Source organism: Gadus chalcogrammus, chromosome 15 (genome assembly GCF_026213295.1).
Source record: "Gadus chalcogrammus isolate NIFS_2021 chromosome 15, NIFS_Gcha_1.0, whole genome shotgun sequence".
NCBI lineage: Eukaryota > Metazoa > Chordata > Actinopteri > Gadiformes > Gadidae > Gadus > Gadus chalcogrammus.
In genome coordinates, this window is record NC_079426.1 from 7,395,049 (window position 1) to 7,407,611 (window position 12,563).

Here is a 12,563-nt window from a genome sequence, read left to right on the forward strand (position 1 = left end):
GGAGATTTTTGACAAATTACATGTTATTTAGAATCTACACGTTAAGCTGAGTCCAATGAGATCAAGCTCGCCCTCTTGCTACACCGAGATCATGTCCTAGACCTAGGTGTACCATGTAAAATACATGTTACCATTTTCTAGAGTGTCATGCTTGGTGTCATTGGACTCAGCTCAACGTGTATATGCTAAATAACATGTCATTTGTCAAAAATTTCTATCGGGAAGCAAATCAATAGCTGCTCATTATTGATTAAGGCCTCCAATTTCGACAGGTAATTACTACCATTAAACATGTTCGAATATGCTCATGTGTGACACCGTTGCAACCGCCTGGAAGCGTAGATGTTCAAGGACACCTTGTTCGCTCTCTTACGCCACCGGGAAGATATTTAAATGCTTCTGATTGACTAATGAATTGATTCAGCTATTCCCCCAGAAGTCTGGGGTCAAAAGGTCAAAAGGAGCCGGCACCACGCCGCTTATGAGACAAAAGTTAATGTGTATTTCTCTCATTAATTTTTGTCATTATTAAAGAGAGACCTGATTCTCAGATATGCAGGTTGGATGGCTACGGTGTAGGTCTGGGAATAACTTCAGGCCAAAATCTTGCAAGCGAGCCGCTGGGTGCAGGTGCAACGAGATGGAGCACTTGCTGAGTCATTTCCTGTAGGGCTGGAGCCACAGGTTGAAGCGTATGCGTCCTTTGAGACACCCTTTGATATATAAGAGACCTCAAAGTAAAGCTTACTTAAATGTTGTCGACCCAGTCACCTATTGCATCACTTCCTTTAGGGCTTCGGCCTCCTAATTGATCATTGTAGTATAATTGAATGCCCTCTTTCATATATATGTTACCTCCACCACTGGGACGTGGCAACAATTCTCCAAATCCATATGGGGAGGGGGGGGTGATGCTTGTAGACAGTAGGGTTGTACACTAGACATAAATAGGAAGAAAACTCAGAAGGAATGACCTCTCATAAATATTTATTTAATAAATTGTTTCAAATAACCCTGCCTCGTTAAATCAATGAGCTTGGTGTTTTGCTTTCAAAAATAGGTTATAGAAGAAGTCTAAACTGCAGAAAATAAAAACATCCAAGCTGCCTTTTAAGGATACCTTGGAATATCTGTCTATTTTTTAACCATCGGACCCTAGTTTACGACAAAAACAACACAATTTACGGCAGCTCATTTGCCGCGTGGTTTTTAGAGCCATGTAAGGATTAGAGGGGCTGGTCGATAACAACCACCATAGCAACCATGACGGTCAAGTGACTGGATGCAGCCCCGTTGAAAAAAATAGAATACCACCCTCAGGAGATTAATGATATTTAAATGATTATGACCATGAAGTCTTTATTTGCATGGGTTTACATTTCGTTCTGTGTAGCATGGAAAAATCTGAGAAACACTCCCATTCGGAATGCATTGGTTTACATTTCTTTCTTTGGAGCACAGTTATTTTTATTTATTTTAAGTTTTTGAGGAGGTGCTTCAAAGATGCTAATTTTTCTGCAATAATCCAAAATCAAATGGAAAAACCCGTTGGCTTTTTGTCAAGGGAACCCAGGGTGACGCTCACTTCCGGGTTGGCCAACATACGTCATCCCTCCACCACTAAACTGTAATAACACATGTTGAAGTTGAATGATAATGAATTAATTTATTCTTTATTCTGCCTTAGTATTTATTTATTTATTTAGCAGTGTGTGTGTGTGTGTGTGTGTGTGTGTGTGTGTGTGTGTGTGTGTGTGTGTGTGTGTGTGTGTGTGTGTATAACACGCTATTTTATGTTGAAATGCGACGTAATCCAGTGTTCACGAAAACGTACACTGTCAACGTATGCTTTTTGCGACTGGGTTGGCTCTCAGATATACGTGTTTCTAACAAGATGATATCATTAAAAGTTACATAAAGTAACGGTTTAATAACACAAACGCAGGAAACACGTGAGTTGCTAGTTTAGCGAAAGCGCCGTCCCTAACAACCTGACGTTGTTGAAACATGCGAGCGAGCCGATAAAATCTTCCTGATAATAACTATAAAACTAAAGATCAGACACAATCACTGACTGAAGATTATGCAAGTAAAAAGTATATTTCTCGCTAGAAATGTTATTAGAAACACGTTTAACGGTGAATCGGTCCTAAAATATTGCATTTCCCATTCAGATAATAAAGATTAATAAAGATCATACACATTCACTGACTGAAGATTATTCAAGGGAAAAGTACATTTCTCGCTAGAAATGTCATTAGAAACACGTTTAATGGTGAATCTGTCCTAAAATATTGCATTTCCCATTCAGTTAATGCTGGGTTTTGCGTATCATATGCACGCGAAATGGACGTATCCGCCCTCCACAGTAGTTAATGCTGGGTTTTGCGTATCATATGCAATGGTCATTTGGCGTATGTACTGCAAGCATTTTGAAAGTATCAAACCGTGCGATCTGTACGCATATTGGTGAGACTGGGTTGGCTATAGGACAACGCATAATGCATCCGGGAATGAGTGAAGCTTGCCTGCTGACACGTTAAAATGACTGTCACAACTGCCATGAGCAAAACCATTTGTACATAGTGTAGGCTACAGTAGGCCTATTCGATATTGAATGAAGTAGGTTACTTTACACTCCCTGTCACTGTACAGAGTAGACAATATGATTTGCTTGTACAGCACCTTAAAAAACTCACTGTAGCCTATATTCATAGGCACACCCAGCCTCGCTTTCAATATAACACGCACTCGCATTCTGTAAACACCATCAGTAAATAATAATATGAAAACAATATAAAATATCTTTCAACAAGAAAAAAATATTTGTTTACTTTAAATGGATAAAGGTCAACAAATGCGCAATTTTCAGCTGTCAGAAATGTGTTGTGATCACTTGTATTCCTCATAGCTCTCAGGCTGTGAGGAAATCAGCAGCCAGCGATCGCAGGTCTGCTCTGCATGTATTAACTGTGGCTAAACATCAACTGCACTGAAGTCATCATAACTTCATAAATTCTCATTTTCAAATGATTATGAATACTATTATTGTTATTTGAAGCCGTGTCAGTCTTGACTGTGGGTGGTGTGGTCCTCTGTGTCTGCTAGTGTCTATATACAGTAATATTTTTGTCGATTTGCTTCCCGATGGGGATTTTTGTCAAATTACATCTTATTTAGCATCTACACGTTAAGCTGAGTCCAATGAGATCAAGCTCGCCCTCTTGCCACACCGAGATCATGCCCCAGACCATAGGTGTACCATGTCATATACATGTTACCATTTGCTAGAGTGTCATGCTTGGTGTCATTGGACTCAGCTCAACGTGTAGATGCTAAATAACATGTAATTGTTCACATATTTCTATCGGGAAGCAAATCAATAGCTGCTCATTATTGAATAAGGCCTCCAATTTCGACAGCTAATTACTACCATTAAACATGTTTGAATATGCTCATGTGTGGCACCGTTGCAATCGCCTGGAAGCGTAGATGCTGACGGACACCTTGTTCACCCTCTTACGCCACCGGGAAGATATTTACATACTTCTGATTGACTAATGAATTGATTCAGCTATTCCCCCAGAAGTCTGGGGTCAAAAGGTCAAAAGGAGCCGGCACCACGCCGCTTATGAGATAACAAAAAGTTAACGTGTATTTTTCTCATAACTTTTTGTTATTGTTAAAGAGAGCCCTGATTCTCAGATATGCATGTAGGATGGCTAGGGTGTAGGTCTGGGAAGAACTTCAGCGAGCGAGCGAGCCGCTGGTTGAGGTGCAACGAGATGGAGCACTTGCTGAGTCATTTCCTGTATGGCTGGAGCCACAGGTTAAAGCGTCTATGCGTCCTTTGAGACCCCCTTTGATATATAAGAGACGCCAAGGTACAGCTTGCTTAAATGTTGTCACCTATTGCATCACTTCCTTTAGGGATTTGGCCTCCTAATTGATCATAATAGAATGCCCTCTTTCATATATATGATACCACCACCACTGGGACGTGGCAACAATGATCCAAATCCATATGGGGAAGGGGGGGGGGGGGGTACTTGTGGACAGTAGGGGTGTACACTAGACATAATTAGGAAGCAAACTCAGGAGATGGAATGACCTCTCGCAAATATTTATTTAATAAATTGTTTCAAATAACCCTGCCTCGTTAAATCAACATCGTTCAACATTTTGAACGGGATGTGGGCAGGACGTCCTGCCCACATCCCGTTCAAAATGTTGAACGATGTTGATTTAACGATTAATTATGTAGTGATAGTAGGCATTATTGGCCCTTAACACTAATATTCAGAAACAACACTGCCTCAAAAGGATATTGGCCTAAGCAACACCAGTAGAGGTATACTTTTCCCTGAACTTTTAAACGTTGCAAACGTGCAAAACATACATTATATTTATGTGGTATTCAGTCCAATGCTTAAAAATATATCTGTGGCATTCAGTAGGCCAATGCTGTGGTAAAGTGTGCAAAGTATGAGTATGAATATTTGATGGAGTATGAGTAAGTGTTTCCTTCTGTTACATAGATAGAACTTTATCAATCCCCTGCAGGAGAATGGAGAATGAAGTCATCATAACTTCATAAGTTCTCATTTTCAAATGATTATGAATACTATTATTGTTATTTGAAGCAGTGTCAGTCTTGACTGTGGGTGGTGTGGTCCTCTGTGTCTGCTAGTGTCTATAATACAGTAATATTTTTGTCGACATTATCAAACGGAAGAACTTTTATTATGAAGAGCACAGGGCAATGAAGCACGCTAGCCAATAAGAGGACCCGCCCACCGGCGGAAACCAGATATTGAGTGGTAAATTCGTTTCGCTCAGTAAGAACCAAAAAACGAATAAACGAACTGAAATTTAGATTTTCGTTTTCTTGTCAAAACGAAAAAACGAAAAAACGGCTTGTTTTCTGGTTTCTGCTTGCGTCAATTATTCCCAGAAAACAGAGTAATAACACGTACCTTGCTCTGTAAGTCATAAGTTTATGCGCCAATCCGATCACATGACTAGCTCATAGGCTGAGAACATCAGAGGAGGAGCGATAATGAGGCTAGGCCCGGTCTTGATTCCCTGAGTGAATAAAACCTCAGGTTGGTGAGTGGTCCAGCCCAAGTTGACTGGTTCCCGTTCAGAGCACCACTCTTCAGGCCCACCTCGCTGCCTTCCTCATCGTCTCTTTCTTTTTAAAACACTGAAAAAGGTAAGATCTCTGCAACAGACGCGGTGCCAGGATTCCAGTTGTTGATTGGCCAGACCAATTGTGGGTGGTCAAACGTTATCAAATCCTTGTTTAACCTAATATAGATGACTGACTAATATACTGTTATATTATCTGTGCATAATAGCTTGATGCGCTTTAAATATTTTGTTGCGTTGCAAAAAGTTTCGGTGCATAGGACGGACCTATCCGCGACCGCTCCAGGCCTTTTTACACTGCCAAGCCGGTTCGGTCGTGACTTGGCACGAATGAACGTTCCTCTGCGTCTTTCTCGTATATATCGCACCATCTCTCCACGTCTTTGTTAAATACGACTGTATCACCTTCTCTCCCATGATGGTCAGCAGCTCGCGGATTTCACCGTTTCTCCAGTTAAAACTGTTCATGTTGATATCGCTGCGTCATTGTATCTGTTGAAGACAACCCAGCAACACCTCTAACCCCGCACCCCCTCCTGTACCGCGGAGCGTCTTGCGTTTACATAAAAAAGAGACCGCCAGTGTGGTCCGGAAAAACACGTCTCTTCGTACTAACCAAAGAAGAGCGCTTTGGAATCTCCATTACACACCATACATGCAGAGGTGTCAAAAGTATTCACATTCATTACTCAAGTAGAAGTATAGATACTAGCGTTTAAAAATACTTCTGTAGAAGTTGAAGGATCAACTCAAGCTTTTTACTTAGGTAAAAGTATAAAAGTACTGGTTTCAAAACTACTTAAAGTATTAAAGTAAAAGTAATGCAAGGGGAAAAAAAATGCCATTAAGGACAAAAGCGTAGGCCGTGCCACAGGGGCCTATAGAATTACAATCAGCTTTTTTTGCCAAGTATGCTCATACATACAAGGAATTTGTTCTCTGCATTTATCCCATCCGTGAATTAGTGACACACACAGCACACCTCTATAGCACACTGCCCCACTTCCCCCAAAAAAACATTTTTCTAAAGACAATCTAATGACTATAATATTAATGTTACGCCGGCGGAATAAAAACAAGCCGAAATTAAATTGGAGTAACGAGGCCATTTTTAAAAAGTAAGGAGTAGAAAGTATAGATAAGTGCGTGCAAATGTAAGAAGTAGAAGTAAAAAGTAGGCTGAAAAATAATTACTCCTGTAAAGTATAGATACCCAAAATGTCTACTTAAGTAAGGTAACAAAGTATTTTTACTTAGTTACTTGACACCTCTGCATACATGGCTGTGCGTCACTCTATAGATCCAAGGCCTATAGACTGTAAAAGTGGTCAGGAATCGAATATTTCCCACATAGTTTAGTTGTGCTCATATAACATGAGAACGACTATTTCAGAATTCTGTTTAATTGTTTTAAGTTTTCAACAATATTTCGATATCATTAGCAACAGACTGAGCTTGGCTTATTATACAAAGAAGATGCATTCAATTGTAGCCTAGGCTACTACGAGATAATAACTAATAGGCTACTATAGACTACCGCGATTTCACGGTCATCCACGAAGATATAGCCCATAGGAACAAGCATTAATATCAACACAGATTGCTGCATTCAGGGACGCGGAAAGTCAGTTCGAGTCGGGGGTGCTGAGAGAAAGTCAATATATGACGTCATAATAAATGCTGCACAACCTTCATGGTTTTCGTATTAATGTGGCCAGCAACATTTTCCACCAGTTGTAGAATGGTTTACACTACAACAGACATGTTTAACACCAACATGCTTTATGTAAAAACAGCAAAGTAGCCTGCCAGATTCAGCTACGGACAGATCACACACGGAATACAGGTTTATTTCTAATCAGAAGACGATTCATTATTGACAGTCAATAATAAATGCAAAACGGATAGCAACAGAACGAGGCACTTGACCTTAACTATAACGCACGCGCGCGCACACGCACACGCACACGCACACACACACATTATTCCGCCACGTTTGACACACACAGCCTAAACCGCTCGCACGCTTTTTATGAAACTTCCTACAGCTCTAGAGGCTGACTCAAGATCAACAGAGAGCAAATATTGCACTGATTGGCCCAAAGGTGATGCTATAGCAAAAGTCCAAAAATGCAAACTTTGAACAAACATATCTCATAACTGCTTTGACGTTGTGCGATAAAACTTTGTTGATACATGCATATCCTCATGCTGAACAGATTTGCCTCAAGAACCTATGACTTTATTTGGATAGATCGACGACTATCTTCCACTTTGTAAAAAACCCTAGATTGCCTAGGTATTTTCACTTAGACAAAAATCCTTTAGCACCTATCATCTATGGACCAATGTCTTCAATATGACATTAAGCGTGTAAAGACTTAAATGCTTATATAAACATCAAAATGGACTCCTATGATCTTGAGTCCAATACAAAACTTATTGCCTGTAGGGGAACTTAAAGAGTAAATAAAAGAGTAAATATTCTAATTGTCAAAGTATCCTTCGTTAGTTTTGGATTCAAACATAACTGCACTCTATTACTTTCGGTTGGTACATCAGTACGTCTTCAATTATTCACGTTATTTTTCCTTGAAGATTGTAGTTACCTTTAATATGCAAGGTGGTCAGGCGTGATATACTCTTAATGCATGCTGATGTTATGTCTTTGACACATATTTGGTGTATCCACGCTTTTAGGCCATCCTTAAAAATATTTCTGTTTGCCGTAACCGGACCGATACTGTAAATTTAGGACCGACCCAAATATTATTTTCTTACCCTTTTAGCCCGACCGACTTGCCGGTTGTAAACTTGCGGTAAGCAAATCAGAGGTAGAGTTTGGCAGGTGTTATTCACACATATTCGAAAGCACGTATCGAGTCAGGGGTCAACAGTGAGAAACAGGAATGGCGAGCCCAAATAATCCAAAAGAGAATAATTGAACACGGATGTATTTTAAGTTCCGTTAAAGGTGGTCGGGTCCAAATTCTTTGACACATTTGAGAATTTTAAAAGGTACTTGAAAGTGAGGCAATAGTTATTTTCCACAGCAACTAGCTACTTTTAGAATTTGTAACTGAGTAACTAATTTAGCTACTTTTCTGGAGAAGTAACTAGTAACTTTAACTTATTACTTTTTTTAAATAACACGGTGCGCAGTGTCGTCACGATATGCAAATTTGTTTAAATTCATACCTATGTAATCACCATGACCAAAATATTTTTTTACTTTGAATCTTGAAAAGTTAAATATAGTCCTACCTATCGACCCCTTTTGTTTTTTGGGAGGGGGGGGGGGTTGTTACTGCAAACAAAAATATTTTTAAGCATGGCCTTGGCAATTCAGTTTCTGCTTCTTGACAAAGCTGTCCAGATTTGTCACTGGCAGGACTTTAAACTAACCGATAGACTGTTAGCCTGCTATATTCTAATCATGACCAAGGGCTTTCATGTCTCTCTCTCTCTCTCTCTCTCTCTCTCTCTCTCTCTCTCTCTCTCTCTCTCTCTCTCTCTCTCTCTCTCTCTCTCTCTCTCTCTCTCTCTCTCTCTCTCTCTCTCTCTCTCTCTCTCTCTCTCTCTCTCTCTCTCTCTCTCTCTCTCTCTATCCTTCCAAACTAAAATGTTTCCAATGTACAATGTAGCAGCTCTCATTGATTAGAGTGGGAGCGTTTCCTTACGGCTCGACTTAAGGCGAGTGGTGTTACAACAACTCCTTAAACAACCAGAGAGAGGGCTTGGAAGCCAAGAGGGGATATTACACTGCTTACTGTGTTTACTTAACATTTCAGAATCACAGTGCAAGAGGTTTTAATGATGACCTAGAAGTTTATGAGAAGTTTGTGATTGAAGTGATTGGAGCCTAACTGCTTTGTTTCCAACAGCAAAGCAGGGACCATGGCTGGCATCTACCCACAGTAAGTCCACCATTGGTTCATTTAAATGCAGAACACACAGGAAGTACAACCGTCTCATTTTCAGCAGATCCTTCTGCTGATGTTTGAGCGATCCCCTTTGAAGAAGAAATTTACTCGAAGATTAAAGAGAATGGAGCCTAACCAACTGCTCTGTTTCATCCAGGCTAGAAGGCCTTGTCCGTGGCTGCTACGTGGAGTTAGTAAACTCCTGTGATACCGTCACCCTCACTAACCCACAGTAAGCCCGTCATTTGTTCAATTATTGCCAGACACACAAACAGGGAGTACAACCCTCAGATTATATATTTTAGGGACAGGAGAGTAATGGGGCATGGATCCCAGCCATAAAGGTGCTGGGTTCAATTACCCATGTCCTTAGTTGGCATCTTCGACCAAGATGCCCCCTAACCCCTACCTGCGCCTTAATGACAGGTTTCTAAAACTCATTTGAATTCCTTTTGGATAAAGCGTCAAAGCGTCTATAAAGCAAATTTATTAAACCATACTTATGCTATCATAGTTCATGTTTTCTTACCCCATCAGGGTGTTCAATTTGGGGACAATAGGTTATATAGTTATTAATAGTTATTCCTATCTTCAGGTTGTACATCGAAAGAGGGTGTTGCAGTGTCCCCCTGGCCCTCAACCTGGAACCGAAATCCCGCAGCATGGCTACATTCGTCAAGTTCACCGGCACGGCCACCGGCGCGGTGGGCGTCCTTACCTACGACCTGGTGAAAGCCGAAGCGCAGAGCAACACCCGTAATATTGAACTCAAGCTGGCCGTCATGTACTCTGTGCCCTTTAACTATAACAGTTATACAAACTGGTTTGCCATTGGCCTCATGAATATCCACACTAAGTGCTGCCAAGAGCTCTACTCCCGTATGTACTACAATGATGTAGTACACTATGGTGATTTTGTCCGTGCCCAAGGGGGCGGCAGCAGCCTAACTAAAGGGAAAGACCATGTTATGGTCCAAGCCAGCATGTCCGACACCAGCACGGCCTTGCTGAGGGTTGAAGTCACTGAAATATAGAGCAGGGCGGTTAATCAATTTTTAATCATAATTCGAATGGATGGTCTAGGACGATTTTTTTAAATAAAAATCTATAAAAATTAAATAAAGATAAAATTGAACTTTTTTATTTTTCATCAAGTGCAGTGATTTAATCCGGTATTTACAGTAGCGCCACCACTTCCTTCTCCCAGGGTCCCGTGGTCCATAGCAACGCCCCCTCCTCTTTAGAAAAAGTAAAATATCAACATGGCAGAATGCGCTGATAAAAGTGAGTATGTAGAGATTGCCTAAAGTCTGTGGCAACCAAACTGAAGCATACAGCAGAGTAGGAGATGTGTGTTATTTATTTTGCTTTTGTTAATCATTGTTATTCTTCAAATACAATCCAAACTTATAAAACGGGTTTAGTTGGAAAAAATCTGAGATACATTTTTTAGGCCAAATCGCCCAGCCCTGGTGACAACAAAGAGAAGAAGGATGGCCCTGTGTGAATACCCCCTGTAGACTAAACTATATCAATCAGATGGTCGTCATTCATTAAAGCCTTGACCATGATAATTAAGTGTTGCGTCATTCATTACACGTATCTAATGCCTCGTTTCCACCGAGCAGTGCGGTACGGTTCGGTGCGGTTCGATTATATTGGCGCTTTCTCCTCGAAAACTTGGGCAGGGTCCCCAAAATAAGCACGCTGAGCCATGCTGAGCTGCGCTGAGCCACGCTGAGCCTCCTATTTTCGGTACTCCTCCGTTGGGGTACCAAGTAGGGATGGGGATCGAAACCCGGTTCTGTCAAGGCACTTTTTTCAAAACCCGAAAATCATTAACGTTTGGGCTTATCGATACCACTATCGAGTCCCTTCGTTCATTTATAAAAAGATTTGTCCCCTAGGTCCTGTAACGTAATGTTCTGTCCCCCGAGTCGCGTCACGGCATTTAAATCAAATCAATGCAATCACTGCAGCGTGTCCACCAATGTTTTTGAATGGAATTGTAAGCAAACAGGTATTAAAAGTCTGGCAGTTAACTTTGCTCACGAGGATGGCTGAACGGGCGAAAAGGGCAAAAATCATTTCTGTAAAGGGAGGAACACAACCTCAATTGCCAAGGATATTAGCATTGTGCATCAAATAAAGACCAAATGCAGTACCTTCGACTGTCCGAGTTGAAAAGTATCCTCCTTCTCCTGTCACACCACAGACGGGCCCGTCTTAATCATCCACTCAAAGAACGAGCCGTAATCGCACACACAGACATTGTCGCTAGCCCCGTCAGTTAAAAATACTAATCCAATTGTGAAATCGATGTTTTAATCGGCATCATACAAGCTAGTTATCTTAAAAAGTAAATAAAGTTTCAGATGTGCTGCGTGATGATGTGTTGAGGTTGGCTCCATAGGCGTTGATTATGCTGGGGACGCTGGGGACACGTCCCCACCAGATTTCGTCGAGATTAGTTTTGTACCCACCACTTGTAAAAAGATTAAAAATAATCGAGTTGAATTGTTATGGATTATTACACGGGTCTTCTCAATGCCGTGAAACGCTCCGTTCACTTGCATGGGCTCTTCACAACTTCCGGCGGTGAATTATATTTCATAATTCAATAATTCAACGCTGTCAAGGATGCCGTGTTCTTTAGAAAAGGTACTCGAATCAGGATTGCTTTTAACTCACTTTATTTGGTAAAGGTTTAGTCTATTCTCTATGAAGCAAAAGGAGGGGAATTGTATAGGCACGCGTGGAGATACACTTAGTAGGGCATCTGAAGGATGCGTTACCTGGAGCGTTCTGGCCCCCTGGGCTATGTGTTGTGACTTTAATACTGGGCAGGCGTGGGCTCAGTTATGTGCTAAGCATGGCTCTGAATTCCCGCCTCCTGGATATCCGTATGTGTACTCTGCTGATCCCTTGCGGCTAGGTGTTGGCATTGCAACTTGGTTTGTGGCTTGGTGCTGACCTCTTGTGGCTTTGTGCGGGAATTACACTTGTTTTTGTGGCCTTGAGCTTCTGGGTCTCTCGAACATCTTGACTGCTCGTATCTCTAGAATTGACACATGATGAATGGCTTCCTGTATGAGCCCTCCCTAAGATGAGAAAGAAGCCTCTTTTATTGGTAAGGGCATATGTGGCTTGTTGGTATGAATGTGTGAATTATGTCACAAGGAAAGCAAAGGACTTTTGCCACTAATGAAGTCTTTGGTATCATTCCTCAAGCAGTCCGGTAACTTTTTAACCCCAGCGTCTTCGGTTGCTAAGCGACGTCAACATCTTTGGAGGACTATTTCTCTGCTGATCAACACTCGAATGCTGGTAACAAATAAATTGTAAAAAGACACACCATGGGAAGTTATTTCTTCGTTTTGGCAAGTAGCCGTGTAACAAGCGGGGTAATGTATAGAAAGTCGCAAAAGAAGCCCCTTCAGGGCGAAGCAAGACCCCTTCGCTACGCGTCGGTGTCCTGTTCGCCCTGTC

At 41.3% G+C, this 12,563-nt stretch overlaps 1 protein-coding gene across 1 annotated transcript; it reads left to right on the top strand.

The window, feature by feature from the left end:
* The first annotated feature begins 5,041 nt into the window (after positions 1-5,041).
* On the top strand, positions 5,042-10,862 carry LOC130404762 (DELTA-thalatoxin-Avl1b-like). Its single transcript, XM_056609653.1, has 4 exons — positions 5,042-5,215; positions 9,036-9,068; positions 9,232-9,306; positions 9,670-10,862. Exons 2-4 carry the CDS (start codon positions 9,049-9,051, stop codon positions 10,106-10,108), a joined length of 534 nt encoding a protein of 177 aa, XP_056465628.1. The 5' UTR covers positions 5,042-5,215; positions 9,036-9,048; the 3' UTR covers positions 10,109-10,862.
* The last annotated feature ends 1,701 nt before the right edge of the window (positions 10,863-12,563 follow it).

Coding starts and splice junctions, on each gene's coding strand:
- LOC130404762 (XM_056609653.1), top strand. CDS start 9,049: ATGGCTGGCATCTACCCACA. Junction 9,069..9,231: donor ATGGCTGGCATCTACCCACA/GTAAGTCCACCA, acceptor TGTTTCATCCAG/GCTAGAAGGCCTTGTCCGTG. Junction 9,307..9,669: donor GTCACCCTCACTAACCCACA/GTAAGCCCGTCA, acceptor TCCTATCTTCAG/GTTGTACATCGAAAGAGGGT.